Source organism: Lagenorhynchus albirostris, chromosome 1 (genome assembly GCF_949774975.1).
Source record: "Lagenorhynchus albirostris chromosome 1, mLagAlb1.1, whole genome shotgun sequence".
Classification (NCBI taxonomy): Eukaryota; Metazoa; Chordata; class Mammalia; order Artiodactyla; family Delphinidae; genus Lagenorhynchus; species Lagenorhynchus albirostris.
The window spans coordinates 10,657,518-10,677,544 of NC_083095.1; the positions used below are offsets into that span (position 1 = coordinate 10,657,518).

The window sequence follows — 20,027 nt, forward strand, 5'->3', positions numbered from 1 at the left end:
CAGGGTCAGGGCTGAGAGAGCTTTCCGTCTGACAAGAAAGCCCAGCAAGGATAAACCCCAGCGTTCTAGTACATGCCAGCAGCCTGAGAGATCAGGGCCCCTAAGTGCAGTGCCCAGTTGTCAATTTCATGACCCAAGCTCTGCCCAGAGGAGGCTGGGAGCTCCTAAAAGACTCAGGTGCCCACTGCAAACTTAGACTAATGGCCAGGTCACTGCCACCCCAGGTATCTGTTCTGATGGCCCTCCTCCCCCAGGAGCGTGCCAAACATCTGAACTAGACCTGCAAACATACACACAACATGTGCACAGCAGGCAGATGGCAGAGGACAGAAAGACAACAGCTCTTCACAGAGCCTCTGTGGGCAAAGTGAGAGGACTGTTCCCTGGGCCCCTAAGAGGGTGTCATGTTCAGCACCTCCCAGGAGGTCAGACGGGGTGGGGATGGCCCTCCCAGGATGCCAGGTCCCCATGACGCTTGCCCCATTGTGCAGATGGGGACTGCAGGCCAGGCAGGGGGAGTTGGTACTCCAGGAGAAGCAGAGCCCAGCTTAGGCGTTTGGGATTTGCCATTACTCCCAAGCAGCAGTTCTCAAAGTGTGGGCCTGAGACCAGCAGCAGCAGCATTACCTGGGAACTTGTCAGAAATGCAGATTCTAAGGCCTGGCCACCCTAGGCCTGCTGGATCAGAAGCTCTGGGGGTAGACCCACACTCTGTGTTGTGACAAGCCCTCCTGAGGAATGTTCAAATCTAAGAATTGCTGGCCTAACATGTGCCCACATTACAGGGAGACTAATGAGATACTTCAGATCTCTTAGGAACGTGGATGTTGGGTGGAGAGAAAGTAAGCAGTGAGGTATGGGTGCGAGATGCTCCCTGCAATGGACTGAATGTACCTGCTCCCTAAATTCCTAGGTTGAAATCCTAACCCCCGTGTGATGGTGTTAGGAGGTAGGGCCTTTGGGAGGCGATTAGGTCATGAGGGTGGGGCCCTCATGAATGGGATTTGTGTCCTTAAGAAAGGGACCCTGGGAGCTCCATCACCCCTTCCACCACCTGAACCAGGAAGTGGGCTCTCACCAGACACCAAACCTGCCAATGCCGTCATCTTCGACTTCCAGTCTCCAGAACTGTGAGAAATAAACGTCTGTTGTTTAAGCCACCTGGTGTATGGTATTTTGCTATGGCAGCCAGAGTGGTCTAAGACACCCCCAGGTATGGCCTCCAAACCTCGTAGCCTGGCCTTTGGGACCCCACAGTGGCTCCCCAGCCCACCATCTCAGACTGCCCGTCGGGTTCTTTGTGCTCCAGCCAAACTGGAAGCCCTACCCTGTGTCCCCTTCAGTTTCTTCAGCCCTCCCCCAACCTCTCTCTTCTGAAATCTGACTCAAGCCCTACCTGGGATGCTCTCTTTGCCCCAAAGCCCTGAGAGTCAGAAACTCAAAATGATGCTTTCTCTGCAGCTCCCCCCAGCCTTTAAAAAAAAACTGCTCTTAAGACCTGACCCTACATAACCTTCTTTCTTATATTTAGCTCCCCTAAATATTTCAGTGCCCAAGTCCTACCCAGCCTCCCACCCCCTCCCTCCGAGCCTCCCGTCCCCTCTCCCAACAGCACCTGGAAAACAGCAGACCCTCGGTGCTTGTTGAAGGAATAGCAGCATCTTTTCTGAAACTCCCCTTTGAAAGGTAATTTGCTGATGCCCCACCATTTGCTGCAAATCAGTTGCCCCGAACCTCTAAAGTTAACCTAAATCAGTTACCATCAGCAGACCCGCAGAAGTGAATCCTTTTCAGGGCTGCGGTGGCTGCCAGGGTGATTTCACCTCCGTGGCTCAATAACACCAAGCCAGTGCCATCCACGCAGAGGCCTTTCCAACCTTGACCTAAGAACGTCAGACTGGAGAGAGGATTCCCTTAGACATCCTTGCACCCAATTTCACACGTGGGAAAACCAGCCCAGAGAGGGGCTTTGCCCTGCCCCCAGTCCCCCTGAGAGTAGCACTCATTCCAGGCAGCTCAGGGACACTCAGGTGGGGGCAGAAGGCACCAAACTGGTATCCAGCTTCTGGGAACCAGTGATGAGATGTTCTCCTACAAGCTGAGCACCCCCGGTCTGCTGTGGGCCAGGCCAGCTCCCACGCATCCTATAGCTGTAGTTCCTATGACTGCAGCGTTCCCAATAGTCGGGCGTCCATTCAAGCTCCTTGGCCCCAGATAGACCCACCAATGACAGCGAGAAATGCATCCTCGGCTTCCGGGTGCAGGTCTCCGACCTGGGACTTCCCACCTGGCTGCTGCCTCTGACTCGGGAACCTCCCTCTGTCTTGCCCACGGTCCCAGGCAGGCCTCACCTCGATCCCTGCCAATCCCCCAATGCAGGGAACAGTGCGCCCTCAACCCCACCTGGCCCTAGCTGCCCCACCTCTCACTGACCTCCGCCTCCCCTGGCTCCCACCCACTCAGGAGCGCTCGTGGTGAAAAAAGGAGGCCAAGCAGGTAAAGAGATGGTCATGATGCTGGCAGGGCTGGTGGCCCTGGGTTGTGTCAGTACAGGCTGGGGACTCTGAAGTCTGGGTGCTAGGAAAGGGGGTCCTGGGGATCGAATCTTGACTCTTTGAATGTTTCCTGAATGGTCTGGGGGACCTTCTGAGGCCCCGGTCCTTGGGGTTGTCTGCTGTCCAGCACACTCTGGGTCCCCTGAGCACTGAGATGAATCTCACAGTCTCCACTGTGTCCAACATAAATTCCTAAGAGAAAAAAGAAATCTCTCTCACTTGACTGTACTCTGGCCCCTGGACACCACTTCCCAGGGACCAAAGCAACATCAAGGTTGACCTGCGTCTCCTTTAGTCTTCACAAGGGCGCTGCCAAAGATGTGGTATCAATGCCAATTGGCAAATGAGCAAACTGCGGCTCAGAGAGGTTAAGTGACTTGTCTGAAGCGACACAGCCCAGCAGTGGCAGAGCTGGATGGCTCCAAGCCCAGGTCCTTGTGCAGCTTCCTGAATGTGGTTGCCTGCCTCTTCTCACTGCTTCCTCCGAGAAGCCCACCCTGACTGCCCCCAGCCTCCCTCTCTGAGCGGCACTCATTTCTTAAGGGCCAGGTGACCTTTATCTCCCTCCACCTCTCTTTCCCTAGTACCATGCCGAGCGCATGTGGGTGACTCTGAGACTTGACTGATTGCTGAGGGAGATCTTTGGGACACCCTGACATCACTGGGTAATTTCTTCCTTTTTGCGGGGGAAGAAGATGAAATTAATACACTGTGACTGTAGGGCAAATGTGCCCTTACTTAAATGCTCATTCATATATCATGATGTGAAGGATCTATGCCTCAGGGGATGCCAGTTATGCAGCCTTCACTGTGAATGGTGCCCCAAGAGCTGTGTCATGGAGCAGAGAGGCCCTGATAACTGCCTGTGAAAGTCTCCTGAGCTCTTCTCAACTAAGATGCAGGCTCGCTCACTGTGGACTCTTGCTGCTAGAAAACATTGGCCATGGGACTCGCCCCCAGTGTCCCAGAGGCGCTAAGAATCCCGAGTTCAAACAACTCCACTGAACTTGCCTCGAAAGAGAAAAGCAAGTTATGACTTAGGATGAAACCAATGCTGAAGCTGGCAGACAAAGGAGGGTGGAAAGGATGGGTCCTCGTGGTGTCACTGAGCCTTGGGTCACACCAGACCTGAAACCCACCCAGACACGGAACTTCCACGCACGATGCAAGACATGCAGTTACAAGAGTAAAACAACCTCAAAAAGGAAAAGTGAGGCTGGAGGACTCACTTCCCAATTACAAAACTTACTACAAAGCTGCAGTGATTCAGACAGTGCTAAGGACAGACGTAAGGACCAATGGAATAGGATTCAGAGTCCAGAAATAAACCTTCACATTTACAGCCAATTGGTTTTTGACAAGAATGAGGAGACAATTCAATGAGGAAAGAGCAGTTTTTTAGCAAATGGTATCGGGACAACTGAATATCCTTATGCAAAATAATGAAAGTGAACCCCTATCTCATACCGTATACAAAAATTAACTAAAAACACATCATAAACCTAAGTATTGGAGCCAAAACTATAAACTTCTTACAAGAAAACTTAGGTGTAAATCTTCATGACCCTGGATTAGGCAATAGTTACTTAGATATGATGCCTAAAGCACAAGCAACTAAAATGAAAATATATAAATTGGGTTTCATCAAAACTGAAATCTTTGCGCTTTAAAGGACACCATCAAAGTGAAAAGACAACCCATAGGATAAGAGAAAATATTTTCAAATCGTATATTTGATAAGGAATTTTATCCAGAATATACAAAGAATATTTACAACTCAGCAGTAAAAAGACAAAGAATCCAGTTAAAAAGTGGTCAAAGGAACTGAATAGACATTTCTCCGAAGAAGATATACAAACGGCCAATAAACACGTGAAAGAATGTTCAACATTATTAATCATCAGGGAAATGCAAATCAAAACCACAATGAGATACCACTTCACACCCATTAGGATGGCTAAATTATAAAAGACAGACCAGCAAGTGTTAACAAGGATATGGAGAAACTGGAATCCTCATAGTTTGATCATAGGATTGTAAAATTTCACAGCCACTTTGGAAAACAGTTCAGCAGTTCCTCGCTGAGCTACCTCGTGAGTTACCACAAGACTCAGAAATTCCACTCCTAAGTATATACCCAAGATAACTGAAAAGACATGTCTATGCAAGAACATGGGCATGAATGTTCATAGCAGCATTATTCATAATAGCCCCCAAATGAAAACAACCCAAATGTCCATCAACTAATGGATAGATAAACAAAGTGTGGTCTATCCATGCAGCAAAATATTATTCAGCCATAAAAAGGAATGATTTGGGCTTCCCTGGTGGCGCAGGGGTTGAGAGTCCGCCTGCCGATGCAGGGGACGCGGGTTCGTGCCCCGGTCCGGGAAGATCCCACATGCCGCGGAGCGGCTGGGCCCATGAGCCATGGCCGCTGAGCCTGTGCGTCCGGAGCCTGTGCTCTGCAACGGAGAGGCCACAGTGGTGAGAGGCCCGCATACCACAAAAAAAAAAAAAAAAAAAAAAGGAATGATTTGTGCTGCCATGTGGATGAAACTTGAAGACATCATGCAAAGTGAAAGAAGCCAGATACAAAATGTATTTTGGGGAGGTGATGACAAGATTCAGGAATTAGATACTAATGATAGTTGCGCAATTCTGCAACTGTACTGAAAACACTGAAGTGTGCACTTTAGAAGGGTAAATCTTAGGGTACTAGAATTATATCTCAATAAAGCTATTATTAAAAAGAAAACAAGATATGTTGCTGTGGGTGGAAGCCAACCTGATCACATGACCTCCATTACTGCAGCATCAGCATTATGACTGGTGGGAGTTTGGTCCTGGTGGGGACCCTCCGACTGAGAAGGGAAATCTCAGTGGACTTGATGAGAGTCTGAAGTTTAAAATGAGGACCCTGCACAGAGGCTCCGTCGGTCACTGAAATGTGCCTCCCCGTGTAAACGTGACTACATCTGTGTGCACCTTGGTGTGTTTGTTTGCAGGTGTGTCAGCGTATGTTTTGTGTATATTGCAGGGTGTGTGGAGAGCCCATAGGAGTGTCTGTGTGAGTGTGTACCCCGTGTGTGTGTATGTGTGTGATGTGCCGGGGTGGGGCTACACATTAAGACCAGGCAGGGCAGGAGTTCCTTTACAACCCTCTGACCCTGCACCAATGAGCGTTCATTACAAGTTTGTTGAGAGCCTAAAAGAGACCCTGAGACCCTACCGCACCTGTGCAGGAGCCATGCAGCCGTGGAGGAATAGGGCAGCTCACCACCCATGCCCCATGAGCCGAGGCCGAGGACAGGCTCAGGCCGGAGGCCAGCCCGGGCACGAGAGTCCTCACCCGGATGAGGTCGAGCTTGGAGAAGAGACCCGTGCCCTTGGGCATGCCGTGGGCAGAGGCGCAGCACTGCTGGGCCGTGCTGTTGATGACCATTTGCATGCAGTTTAGCAGCCGGCTCTGCAGACTCGGGCCCCTCCCAGAATTCCCTGCCCCCTGCCCCCAGCTCACTCAGGCCAGAGACGTGTCCTGAAGCCAGGAGCCGCCTCCTCCTGCTGGTCTGGGCTCTGCAACCAAAGGGGCTTGGACGAGTCCCTCTCCACCTCGGGGTCAGAGCATCTGCCTCTGCAAAGAGGGACACCAGACCGACTAACTTCCAAGAGGGTCCTCCCGGCTGGGCACATCCGTGGTCCACACCCAGGGGAGGGGCCAGGAGGGGACATGGGGGAACCCAGGGCTCCTCACTCTGGGAAGCTCCAGAGGTGTGGACTTCAGGCCTTCAGGGTTGTGATCAGCAACCTTACTTCTCACCTTCAAGAGGAAGACCCATAACAGACTCTATAAACTGTGGCCAATCCAGTTCCCCGTCAAAGCTCCTTGGTTGGAAGTCAGCAGCCCACAGACCCCAACCCTCATGTCTTCCAAACTAGGATCCCACAAGAGCCTGAGAAGGTCCCGCATTTGCTGACTGCGTCCTGCCCAGGTGGAGTGTGCCTGGCACAGCCCTGTGCCCCAGCCTTTGCTCCCCCGTGTCCTCCAGGCAGCCCCCAAGGCCAGAAGGGCACAGGCTCTGCTATGGGGAGGACCCGGGGGTCCGGAGAATAACTAGTCCACATTCTCCAGGCCAGGAAGGAGTAGCTCAAGGAATTAAACCCAGAAATCCTGGCCCTGGACTTCAGCCCTGACTTCCTCTTTCCAAGCTTCGTTCTTCTCATCTGTGAATAGATATGAGGAAGATTGGTTACAGATAGTAACCAATATTTAGGAGTACAGATGCTAGGCCCTGGGACTGTACGGGGGCATCCCAGCTGGTCCTTAACTATCTGTGGCTTCAGTTCTCCCACCTGTCACATGACATCTGGCTCGTCTTAGAGAAGCCCTTTGAAAGCTAACAGTCACCAAGGAGAGGTAAGTGGGTAAGTGGTGTGCGTGTGCGTGCGCCTGTGTGTGCGTGTGTGTGTGTGTGTTGGGGGCCGATCATTATCCAGGAGACAGCAGCCCCCGGCCCCTGCGCTGCCCGCCCCCCCACCCCCCAGCCAGTGGACTGGGCTCACATCACAGCTGCCTGTGTCTTTCTGGTAGGTGACACCGTGTCCCAGCTGCCGCCACTGCTCCTGCTTGCGGTGACCCTTCTTCTGCAGCTGGCATAGCCGGATCTTGAGGCTCTGTGGCAGGGTGGCTGGTCAATTTGGTGCAGCTGACCTCCCGGGGCACCCGCCCCGGGCCTGGTCCCGAGGAGCTCACGGCTCAGGGGTCTGAGTGATGATGGGGGTGGAGGAGGGGAAAGTTCTGGGTGGTCAGGACCCTTTAAGGCACCAGGAGATGCAGGAAAATGGACGTGTAGGATGACTAGGGTTCGAATCCCAGCTCAGCTCCTGGAGCCCGTTTTTCTCACCATAAGCAGAACCACCTGTCTGGGCCCTTCCGGCTGCAGGAATGGCTGGGAGGACACCAGGGGGCAAGGCTGTGATAGCCTCTGCGGCCCAGGCCTGCGGGGCACAGGATATGCTGGGTGCACTCCCACGCCAGGCCCCGCGGAGATGTGTTTGGAGGACACAGGATATACATGTGTCCACACTTTTCTGAGGCCTAGTTTTCTTACTTTGAAAATGAGAAAAATGGCATGCCTGGGACTAAGGTGCAACATTTAACTCAGAATTAATATAAATAATATTTGAATGCAATTTTTTGGTTTGGTTTTGGTTTTGGCCGTACTGCACAGCTTGCGGGATCTTAGTTCCCCAACCAGGGATCGAACCTGTGCCCCTGCAGTAGAAGCGCGGAGTCCTAACCACTAGACCACCAGGGAATTCCCAAATGCAGTGTTTTTTAAAAATCAAAGTTAATGCAAAAAAAAATCCATGATGAACAAAGTATTAAAATTCTCAATAAAGTTGGGATCCAACCTTCTACTTTCATGCTCACCTCACTCCTCTCCTCTAGTCTCAGCTCTAGGAATAGAAGCACCTGCCTCCGGGTGCTGAGGTGAGGTTTAAATGAGATAAAGCTTGTTAAGTGCTTCTCACAGTGCCCCGCCCACGAAGGAAAAAAACCGTACAAAATGGTGTAGGTTTTCAGTGCTACCACTAGGGGGCAGAGACTGGCTGCAAACGCCATGCCACTGTCCTTTGCAAGAATCAGCCCACTCACCAGCCTCCCTTTCCCTGTTCCCGTCCTCTCCATGTCCCCATCCTCTGTCTTCTCCGTGTCCCCAGGCCCCAGCTGCAGCACAAAAATTCATCATGCCATCCATGCCTTTGCCAGGGCAGTTTCTTCCGGATGGAATGCCCATCCCTTGGGGTGAAAGTTCAATTTACTAGAAGATGAACCAACTATGAGGGAGATGGCCTCTTGGGGCACTTAACTCTGAGACAGTTTGTGTCTCACAACAGCCTACCGACTAGGTTGAATTGCCCCCACGTCACAGATGAGGAAACTGAGGCTCAGAGGGGGTCTAAACGTGCCCAGGGCCATGCAGCTAGTCAGAGGCTGAGTTGGAATTTGAACCCCAGTCTGTCTGAATCTAGAACTCCTGAGTTTTCTACCACGAAGAATACCTTTTAAGGATAAGCTGAGTCTTCCTCAGGAGAAACCCGGCAGAAAGGGAGGGAAAGGGGTACAGAACAAGGCTCTGGAGTGAGCGCCCCATTCAGACCCTCTCAGGAGCCCGCCCCTGCCTCAGGCCTTCTCTGGGGGTGCAGAGGGAAGGGGGTCCCTACGTCCCAGTTCTCTGGGCCAAGGAGGATGAGCCGGGCTTCAGGCAGCTGTTACCGGGATAAGAGCCCTATGGCCTCCCTCTAGAGACTCCCTCCAGGCTTTGGTGGACGGCCTGGCTCATCTTGAAGAAGGCCTCCAGAAGCTTCTGGATGTCCTGGCTGACTGCGAAGAGCTTCCCATAGTGCCCCACAGTGGCCTCCACCGGGGCCTCCTCTGGGTCCTCCCCTTGGTTGTAGCCTATAGAGACAGTGCATGGCAGGATGGGTGGGCATAGAATGCCCAGGCCTCACCTGCCCCCTGCAGTGATACTAATAATGTAGGTGGGACTTCTGCTGTCCACTGGAGCCCCGAAGTTGAGAGCGCCCCATCACTGACCTCCCACCTCTTCAAGAGAAGAATCTGCATTTGAAAGGCCACCGGGGCTGAGAGCAAGCATTCTGGATCAAGGCTGCCCAGTGAGGCAGGAGAACCCCCCACCGCCACCCCGGGAGGGGCTGCTGACTGGGGGAGTCTGCAGGAAGAGGACAGGGATTGTTGCTGTCCCGCGTGATGGGGTCCCCAGCTTTGCTCATTCTGGATGGGTTGAACAGGGTTGAACTGCTGAATTAGGAAGGTCCCAAACTAGGAGGCTTCTAGAAGCAGCGCTGGGTGCTGGGTCTGCTTCACAGCCCGTGCCTGACCTGGAGGCCTGCGCCCCTCCTTGGCTTGGTGCTCAAGGCTCTTTGGTGCTGCTCAACCTTCCAATCACATCTCCCAGCGACCCCTGGCGGATAATGGCGCTCCAGCACACTGGAACTCAACCCCAAACCCACTGCACAGGGCCTGGCTCCAGCCTGCATCTGTGCTGTTCTTCTGCCTGCAGTGCTGTTCCCCTCTGCTGAACGCATGTGAGCCCCATGAATGGCCCCCCTCCTCCATGAAGCCTTCCCTGACCTCCAGGGCAGAGTCCTTGGGGCTCCTGCAGCTCCAGAGCACTTAGCACAGTGACTCTGAAATCAGATAGACCAGAGTCTGAGACCCAGCCCCACCACTTCCTGTCTGGGAGACCTTGGTCAAGTCCCTTAACCTCACTGAGCCTGGGTAACACAGTTCTCAGCAGCTCCTAAAGAGGGGTAAAAAAGATTTACTAAAGAGCTTAGCGCAGAGTAAATATTTCATAAACAGTAATAGTTATTTTTATTGTTGGTGATGTAAAGACAATGACGATAATAAAATTATGTATGTTTGTCTCCCCTTCTCTTTCCTATCAAGTTTTCAGCACTGATAACAGTGGATTCTGGTGCAAATCATGTAAAACAGAACACAAAACTCATTTCAGATGCCTGTGTAATTTTAGTTCCTAAGAGCAAAATCAAAGACAGATGAGGTAATAATAATAGCTGACACTTACTGGGTGCTATAGCTAGACATCGGGCTCCAGGCTACGTGCTCATAAAGGACGATCCAGTCCACTGAACTGTTGCTGTTCCCACTGAAGAGAGACGTTGAGAACTTGCTGCAGGCCGCATGGCTGGTGCCCTGGCTGGCTCGACCACGGTGGCACCGGCCTGTGGACCCCCACTCTGCAGGAGAGCTCAGTGCTCAGCGAGCTCACACGCGCCCAGGTTCCCAGGCTGGGAGGTGTCTGCTGAGGAAGCTGCGTACGTACCCTTGGGGACTTTCTCAAGGACCTTGATCAGATAGTCTTCAAAAACCTTATGACCTCTCTCCTCAGCTTCCTCTGTCTGTAGAGACATTTCAGTGCCGGCGAGAGAGCCAGACGTGAGAACACGGTTTGGGGACTTCCAGGTTGTGGCCCCTGGCAAGGGCCAGCCTCTGTGGATCTGCACGGATCCGGGCTGGGCTGGTCACTGACCCCATCAATGGGCCGCTGACTTGAGTCTCTCCACCCCCATTTCACTGCTGAGTAGACTGAGCCACAAAGAGGTCAAAGAGATGCCTGTGGTCAGGCCATGAGGAAGGGGCCTGGGGACCAGCGAGGCCGGGCCTTTGTGGCATGGGGTCTATGGAGCCCCTCCTGCAGGCTGAGCTGGTGGCAGATGGTCTGAGCCCCCAGTAGCCGGTGATCCGGCCACAGGCTTTGCCTCTCTGTGCCTGGCTGGCCCGTCCGTAACAGGGGTAACCAGACCCTTCCCTCATAGGCCGGTGGGGACCGGGTCTGGGGCTCCCAGCACATCATAAGCACTCAGTCTGTGGTCGGGGCCCCGGCAGCCCCCAGAGGGGCGACAGCCACGTGCTGCTGCCCAGCCATCAGGGGGCATCACCAAGCAAGATGAGTCTCCAATAGCTTGCCCACCCTGGTCGCCTTCAAGGTCAGTGGTCAAGGGCATAGGGCAGAGCAGGAAAGGCTGTGGTGGGTATCTCTGAGTGACTGCTGACTTCCCCAGGGCAAGCCACTCTGCCTCTCAGGCCCGATTTTCTCATCCATACAGTCCTGAAAAATGCAGGAAAAAATTGTCTTCCCCCTGCAAATACCACATGGGGCCCTGTGAGCTACAGTGCTAAACCTTTCAGTGGGGAGGTTGGGAAGCCCCATGAGAATCCGATGGACCGGTTGGGACTTTTCTCCATAAAATCACTCACAGATATCAATCCATCCTTTTGCATATAACTCAGGCTTTCGTGGGCAGCCTGAAATTGGGAGTCACCAAGGGGCAAGGATTCAGGGTGTCTGCTTGGAGACACAGCAGCAACCTTGCAGGCTGATTTTAGAGGGGCCGAGCTGACAGAGGCGTAGGGATGGTCACCCACAGCCCTGCCTTCGTGGAGGGAGACTAAGCTTGCACAGAGCCTGGGACTGGCCCAAGGTCTGAGTTCAAAGGGCAGGAGCCAAGCCCCCCACCTCCCCACCACTCGCCAATCAGCTGCCCCTGCTGACTTACCCCCCCCCACCCCGGGCCTCAGTCCCCTCCCCGTTCATTTCCTGGCCTGGCCTCCTCAGGCATTTTTGCTCAGTCCCAGCTGCTTAGCCCACCGCAGGTGGCCCTGGGGCTGAGGCAGGGGGCACGGCGGGGCTTGGGACAGCTCGTACTATGCCTGGAGTTGGCAGAGTTCCTGGAACAGCACCTGCAGGTCCCGGTCCTTGTCACCGGTATTGCTCAGGCCAGCCTCCTGGCCTGTGTCCACGGTCGCCAACATTGCCCCTCACCACCTCAGGCTACACTGGAGGATGAGGGCCACGTGGGCCAGGCAGGAAGAAGATGGATGGCCACAGCAACAGTCAAGACAGCAGCTTTCTCTTCTGATTCTCCTGATGGTCCTCAGAAGCCAGTTCACATTCCCACTTCATAGAAAAGGAAACAGAGGTTCAGAGAGGCCCCTGTGACCAGCTTGAGGATGTACAACAGGGCTGGATTTGGACTCGGCTTTCATTAAGTTCAAAGTCTGAGGTCTTTGAGCTGTGCCCCCCAGCTCTGGAGGGACCAAATGTGCCATTCTGCAGTGGCATTATTGCCTTTGTCACCCCATAACTGGGACAGCTCCATCACCGTCAAGTCCCATGGGTGCCAAGATGCCTGGGGCTTCCAACAGGTGCTAGCTTCCAAGAGCATTCAGGAAAGACTCCGAGGGTCAGAGCTGGGGACGGGTGAGAGAGTAGCCCACATAGGAAGGAGATACCTTTGTCATCTATCTCTACCCACCCGTCCCTCCAGCCATTTATGCATTTAACTGACATCATATACTCTGAGCTTCTACAGAGCTAGACTGGGGACCGGGATAGACCCTTTGAATGAGCTCACGGTCAAGCTGGGAAGGTGGCCTAGTTGACAGGTGGTTTCAACACAGCCTTGCAAAGAGTTCCTGGGCCGCTCACCTAAGACTGGTCGCTAGTTATGGCCAAAAGAAGACAGTCTCCCTAAGCGTGCTGTTCATTGGCCATCTGCTGGGCCCGCCCCAGCACGTGGGAGGAGCAGGGGGAGAAGGGGTGGGGCTACACAGTCAACCTGTCCAGCCCTGAGCATCGGACACAGGTACATGAGCACGGGAAGGAGGAAGGGGCCCAGCTGACTCACTCGACAGCTCCAGGAGCACAAAGCCGCAGCTGAGCTGTGACATCACAGTGCTGGCTTCTGTCCTCATGATGTGTCCATTGCAGGATCGACCTGTGGGTGGAGTGGACGGCCTGATTCCCCGAGGTCCTGTGGCCCTCCCCACCCCTGCTGCCCTGGTTCAGTTCCCAAGGAGAAGGGGTGGAGAGGCGTTGGTGCCCTCAGGGGAGACTTGGGCTGTTTTTGCCTTTCTTTCAAGGATGGTCATCTGTGGTGGTCTTTACTGATACCCCAACCTTGCAAGCTTCCCCAATCCTACTGGCTTGTCCTGGGACTCCCCCTTTTGCCTCCTTTTACCTGATTTTGGGTGGCTATAGCTCGGGCACTTCCCCAGCTGGGGCACTCAGCAACCATGGAGGGTTCAGCCCTGTCCACGGCTCAGGACATAGTCTGGCCCAGGGCAGGAGAGGTGAGGAACAGAAGGAACCTTCAGGACCTAAACCTGGTCCTGCCCCTGCCCCTGCCTAAGGCTCGGCTCTGTCACCGCCTGTTGGAGCTGCAGGTCTTGTGCCACTGAGGGGAGTTGGGCGCGGCACCTACCTCTGATATACCTGCTCTATTCACCGCCCAATTAACTGGCCAGTCCTTCCCCACCGAAAGCCCCATTCGATCAGAGGCAGGGCCTCTACAGAGGGCAGCCTGGGTGGGTCTCACTGGGAAGGATGCTGGGGGTCTGCAGTGAGGGCAGAGGTGGGGGGAAGGGCCTACGCAGGGGCAGAGACAGGGCTGGGGCCGAGGGTGGGGTGTGAGGTCAGGTCTGTGGCTTGAGCTGGGGCAGCGGCTGGGCTATGACAAAGGCTAGCACAGGCTCTGGAGCAGAGGCTAGGGCTGGAGCAATGGCCAACCCGGAGGAGTCAGGCTCATTGTTATTCTGGGACGATTCCCAATCTCGCAGTCCTCAGCAATTCCCCTCGTGACCCCTCAGCAGCAGGCAATGGATTTGGTCCTAACTGGCTGAGGAGTCCCTGAGCAGGTCCCCAGGGAGCTGCCTGTATGACCCTCCATGGTTCTGGAGCCCAAAAAACATTTGTTGTGGCCAACTGAGAGATGGAGGTGGGTGGGCCTGCATCTGGTCTTGGGTTCAGACGAGGAAATGCTGCTGCTGAGGGAGAGAAGCCCAGGGCCTAGGGCTGCCCAGAGGGTCAGAGCCAGCCTGGAGGCGGGGGTGTGGTATAGAGGAGGATTGGAGGAAGTCCCCCCAGAGCTGACAATGTCTGAGGTGGTTCTTGGGATAAGAATGAATGAGGAGAATAAGGTGGGAAAGACATTCCCGGCAGAAGGAACAGCAGGGACAAAGGTTCAGAGGCACAAAGTAGCATGCATGGACTGAGAAATGCAGGCAGATACTTAAAAGCACAAGGTGAAGGTCAAAGCTGGGATGTGTCTGGAGCCAGAGTGTGTCCACCAGGATCTCTGAATGCCTGCAACAGAAACTGACAGGGCTACTCTGGACAAAGAGAGCATCAACGGAAGGCTGTGAGACATTGCACAGAATCGGAAGAAAGGCTGAAAACCCAGGCCCAGAGAGGACCGGGGCCTAGGGCAGCCCTGGAGATCCAGGCAGCAGGAACTCAGGGAGATAACCTCCCAAATGAACCCTCCCAACCCCTTTCCATAAGCTTCTCCATCCTTAAGGATCAGAGTCCTGGGACTTCCCTGGTGGCGCAGTGGTTTAAAATCCTCCTGCCAATGCAGGGGACACAGGTTCGAACCCTGGCCCAGGAAAATCCCACATGCCAGGGAGCAACTAAGCCCGTGCGCCACAACCACTGAAGCCTGCACACCTAGAGCCCGTGCTCCGAAACAAGAGAAGCCACCGCGATGAGAAGCCCGCGCACCTCAACGAAGACCCAATGCAGCCAAAAATAAATTTATTTAAAATAATAATAATAATCAAAGTCCTTACAGAAGGTGCCCAGCTGGCTGAGCCTGGGTCATGTGCCCGCCCCGTGGCTTGACTGACAGCCACATCATAGGCTCTGCCTTGGGGGCCGGAGGTTTCCCTGAGCAGATCCCGAGGCTGTGGACTCTAAAAGGGGAAATGGCCCCTGAACTGGGCCTCACCACGTGGAGGCTCAGAGGAGCCGGAACAAGGAGTCTGGGCTTCATCCTGAAGGCAACGAGCGGCTGAAGGAGAGGCGTGGTCAGACTGGCATTTCGGAGCCCGCTGCCGGGCTCAGCGCGGAGTGGAAGCAGGCAGGCCAGCCGTTGCAGCGGCTGACGTTGTCTGCATGCTTGTAAGCACTTTTCATGCGGGCGTTGATTTAATACGACACGTCCACGAGGTCAAACCTGTTAGTGTTTCGCAGATGGGAAAACTGAGGCCTAGAGAGGTTGAGTAACTTGCTCCAGGTCTCACCGTTGGGAAATTGCTGAGCTATGAATCCAGGAAGTCGGGACTCTGGAAACATCTGGGAGGATGAGGTGCTGGGACAACACCTTGGGGGTCCTACAAGCCAAGACATAGAGTGAAGGAGGCGGCCCTTGGGGAGATTCCATCAGCACCTCTAGGCGTCAGGCCTTCATGTATGAAGGTCACGTGACTGACCCTCTCCCGGCTGAAAGCAGGTCCTCGAGCAGCCTCACCAGACCCTCATCTCTCCCCAGGCTCAAAGCCCACAGCACCTGAGCTCCCAGGACTTAGGGCCCTAAACCACTTGACCCAGTATAGCCACAGGCAGGGGTTGCTGTGCGCACGGTGGCACCATTCGCTTCCCAGTGAGGATTTTATTTTATTTTATTTTTTTTTGTTGTTTTTGTGTTTTTTTTGCGGTGTGCGGGCCTCTCACTGTTGTGGCCTCTCCCGTTGCGGAGCACAGGCTCCGGACGCGCAGGCTCAGCGGCCATGGCTCACGGGCACAGCCGCTCCGCGGCATGTGGGATCTTCCCGGACCGGGGCACGAACTCGCGTCCCCTGCATTGGCAGGAGGACTCTCAACCCCTGCACCACCAGGGAAACCCGAGGATTTTATTTTTGGCCTGAAATGTGTCCCCCCACCTGCCCCCATGGACAAGGCTGGGAGAGAGACTGCGGCTCCGGAGATATTTCTCCCTGTCAGGCCCTACAGAGCCCTACAGAAAGATGGCCACAATTACCAGGGCTTGACACCGGTTATGGACTTACTGCTGCCTGGCTCTTTACCAGGCATCTCTCTTTGAATTCTCAGAACAATCCTCCCAGGGGGTGTAAGCATCACTCCGTTTTGCAGATAAGAAAACTCAGGATCGATGAGGTGAAATCACTTGCCAAGGGCACACGGCTCATACGCGGTAGCGGGGCTGGCTGTGCAATCTGTGGGACCCAGCGTAACAGGAAAATGCTGGGCTCCTTACTCAGAAAGTTAAGAATTTCAAGACAGCAATGACAGAACGTAAAACCAAGTAGGGAATCTTTTTTTTTTTTTTTTTGCGGTACGCGGGCCTCTCACTGTTGTGGCCTCTCCCGTTGCGGAGCACAGGCTCTGGACGCGCAGGCTCAGCGGCCATGGTCACGGGCCCAGCCCCTCCGCGGCATGTGGGATCTTCCCGGACCGGGGGCTCTCAACCACTGCGCCACCAGGGAAGCCCCGGGAATCTTTTGAGCCTGGGCCTTGTACAACTGCATAGGTCCTGCCCTGGGACTTGGACCCAGGTCTAGGGATTCCAGAACCTGTTCTTAAACACCCACTCCCTTCCAAACCCACTAAGCTGTCCCGGAGCCCTCCTCTCTGCTCTGGTTCGTCCTCTTCCTCCCCCTCCTCTCTCCAGCAAGCTGCAGTGACTAGGGGTGGAGTCATGGGCTTACCTTGGGGCTGAAAGGAACTTTGAAAAGAGGACATCAAGGCGAGAGAGGCAGGAACTGCCAAGGTTCCACAGCTGGTGAGTGGCCCAGGTCGCAGACCTCCCAGTGCAGCCTCTATCCCCTGGGCTTTGGGAGAGAGAAATCCAAGGCCAAGCTGTCTGTTACAGACAGCTGGGAGTCTGCTTCAAGGGCAGAGCCGCAATTAAATGGCAATAGAATCCCCTTTTAAAAAGCATTAACAAGGACTCAGTGGGGCTGGAATTTGACCCCAGGGCTTGAGTCTCACAGCACAGCAGAAGGGAAGGCCGGATCAGGCCTCTGCCCAGAATTCCAGCCCCACCTGCTCTGCAGCCCCAAACGCCCCCCAACAGGAACAAGGCTGGCCTTCTGCACCCATAGGTGATGCCCAAGATGCAGAGAGTGAGGCTGTGGGGCCAGGCAGTTCTACCAGCTGTGTGACCTTAGAAGAAGTACATAACCTCTCTGAGCGTCAGTTTCCTGAAATGCAAAGTAGAGATCATAACAACCTAGGATTAAATGAAATAATCCACATAGAACACGTAACATTATCTCAGTTTTTAAAAAAATAGCCTGTGTGTGTGTGTACAAAGAAGAAAGTCTAGAAGGATAAGAGTAAACTTTTTACAGCCTTATTTTAGGGGCTGAGTATGAGGGGAAACCTTCCTGTAATTTTAACTCTTTGAGGAAAGCAAGCAGCTCTGCCTGACACCTGGTAGGTATTTGATTAGTTTTGTTTTCTGTTCCTCCCTTCTCGCTTCTTGCAGAAGGTCACAGTGACAGTGATCCCCCAGTACAGGACCCTTTTCTGAGAGTGAGTTTTGACACAGGGAGGGGCTGGAGCAGATGAGCCCTGTTGCTGGGATTGGTGCCAAAGGCGGCTTCAGGGAAGGGACTGGGCGTGTGTGAAGCCTGTGGGGGGCGAGGGGGCGGGGGGGCAGGTGCAGGCAGACAAGCGGGGCTAGTGATTCTGCCGGCATCTCGCTAAGACCGGGCGCTGCTTAGATCCCCCGCTCCCACTGAGCTAGACTCTCAGATCTATCCCTATCCCCTCCCTCCCACCCCAGCAAAATCCAGAGCAGCCCCGGCCCCCGGGAAGCCGTGCTGTGGCAGCTCCTCCTCTGAGGTCCTAGACTGGTTCCAGCCCTGGTCCTTGCCCTGCCCCAGGGGAGGTCCCGCATCCCAGAGCTGGGAATCTCCCAAGCAGGTCGTAGGACCCTCCAAGACCATCTCTGGGGCAGCCCTCCTGGGGCCCTCCTGGGGCCCTCCTGGGAGGGAGGACAGACGCCATGGCCCCAGTGTCCACCAGTGGCAGCTGGGCCTCCCAGTGTCTATGACGGTGACATCTTGGCTCCTTCCACGCCCCACCCCCAACCGCAGCTCAGAGGACCCACCCTCCTGGGAAGAGGTGTGGGAAAGGGGTGCTCTGACCACAGGCAGCCAGGGACATCATTAATTATTTCCTCTTCATCCTAGACCATAAGCTTCCCAGGAAGAATCTTCATGGCAACTTAGGGAAACACTGAAGTATAGGAAACAGAAAGGGTTTAGGGGCCTGGTAGGCCTGGGCTCAATCATACCTCTTCCATATTCCAGACGTGTAACGTTGGGCAGGTAACCACCCTGCTCTGAGCTTCAGTAATGGGGTCATCTCAGCAAGGCCCACTGGTTCTGCCTTCAAAATCACTCAGATCAATCCACTGGCCCATCCTGGTCCAAACCCCCAACTCTCCAACATGGACCAAGGCAATGGCCTTCCCTGTGGGGCATCTCTGCAATGACATTCCCTGCAGGGCATCCCTGCTTCTCTGTCCCCTGCAGGCCATTCTCCCCCCTGCAGCCAGAGGGTGCTCCTTCAGGCGCAGATCCACTCTCCCCACTTCCCTGTCTAAAACCAGTGTGAGGCAGATAAATGTTTACCCACCTGCTGCCCATTTCCATGGTGTAAATACTCCCACCATGGCTGATTTCAAGCTACTAATAGTTTAACAACAGCAAAAATCCTGAAGATTTAACAGGTGGTTCTCATGTGCGGGCATGAGTGGGCTGCAGCACACCACTGCTTAAAAACCCTCTAATAACTACAAATGAAGCTTAAACCCTGGACGACCAGGCCCCCAGTGATCTGGCCCCCAGCTTGGCCATGCTTCCCACATTGTTCTTCTCCTGCCCCACTCAGAGCCTTTGCACCCGTGGTTGCCTCTGCCCAGAGCACCGTTCTCCCAGTTCTTCATAATACTTTTTCTTCTTTCCTTTCCGATCTCAGCTCAGATGCACCACTCAGAGTGGCCTCCCCTGACCATCTTGAACCCCCCTGACTCCTGCTTACCTTTGGTCTCGCCTCATTCTCGTTGAGGTCTATTTTGGTCTCATTACTCTGGGCTGTCTCTCTCCCTACTGGAATCTGATCTCCATCAGGGCAAGGATTGGGACTAAATTGTCCCTGCTGGGTCTTAGTGTCTAGAAGGATAGTACCAGACACACAGCAGGCGTTCGATAGTTGTATGGGTACAAGCACAGCTTTGGAGATACACAGCTTTGGGTTTGAGTCATGGCTCCCCCACCAACCCTCTACATAACCATCGCTGAGTCACTTAATCTCATTGGGCTTCAGTTTCCTCATCTGTAAATCGGGGACAGCAGCGCCTATGTGATGGAGCAGTGAGAACCTAAAGATGACATGTGTAGGATGTTCAGTACAGTATCTGTTGTTACCAGGGCCCCAGAAAATGGAAACAGCCTCTTCACTTGCATATATCCAGCAACAGGGACCTCATTCCCTCCCAAAGTAGCCGTGTCCACCTCTGGGCCACTCTGACCGCCAGAACATCTGCCCTTCCTTACACTGAAGCCAAATATGTTTCCTCATCATGTCCCTCGTTAAGTCCCAGTTCAACTGCTTCCCCGCAGAAAGTCTTGTGCCGTTATACCCACGTTGTTAATGTTGAGCACAGATTTATGTCACATTTCGGCACGGCAGTGAAGGCAGATGTGACAGCCCTCAGCAGCTCTTCTCTAGTCATGAGCTGTCTTGGCACGTCTCCTGACCTGGCTGAGCCTCAGTTTCTTTCTCTGGGAAATGGGGGTTAACATAGTACCTACCTCATACGTAGCCGTGGGGATTAAATTAGCTGATATACACACACACTTAGCAGCTGGCATGTAGCAAGTGCCCCCCGACACAAAAAAGCTGGTATTATCGCTATTACCCTGCCTGATGTTAGCCCAGCGTTTGTGCCATTTTCGGGTCCACAGCCATTTCTGGTTAAGGCCAGACCCTCTCTTGAAGCTCTGTAGCCAAGCTGGAAAAAGAGCCAGTTCTGTCTGGGTCACCCACCCCACGTGCACCCCCAGCTGCCAGAGCTGCCCCCTCACCGTGGACCCCTCACCGTGGAGTC

The 20,027-nt window shown here is 54.1% G+C and overlaps 1 protein-coding gene across 1 annotated transcript; it reads right to left on the reverse strand.

Moving 5' to 3' along the window:
• Positions 1-2,459: 2,459 nt before the first annotated feature.
• CCDC197 (coiled-coil domain containing 197) lies at positions 2,460-13,001 on the reverse strand. Its single transcript, XM_060157109.1, is given in 10 exon segments — positions 2,460-2,747; positions 5,908-6,024; positions 6,310-6,375; positions 7,119-7,229; positions 8,836-8,871; positions 8,873-9,018; positions 10,430-10,483; positions 10,486-10,505; positions 11,813-12,064; positions 12,795-13,001. Coding segments are annotated over 9 exon segments (945 nt in total). The 5' UTR covers positions 11,920-12,064; positions 12,795-13,001.
• Positions 13,002-20,027: the final 7,026 nt, after the last annotated feature.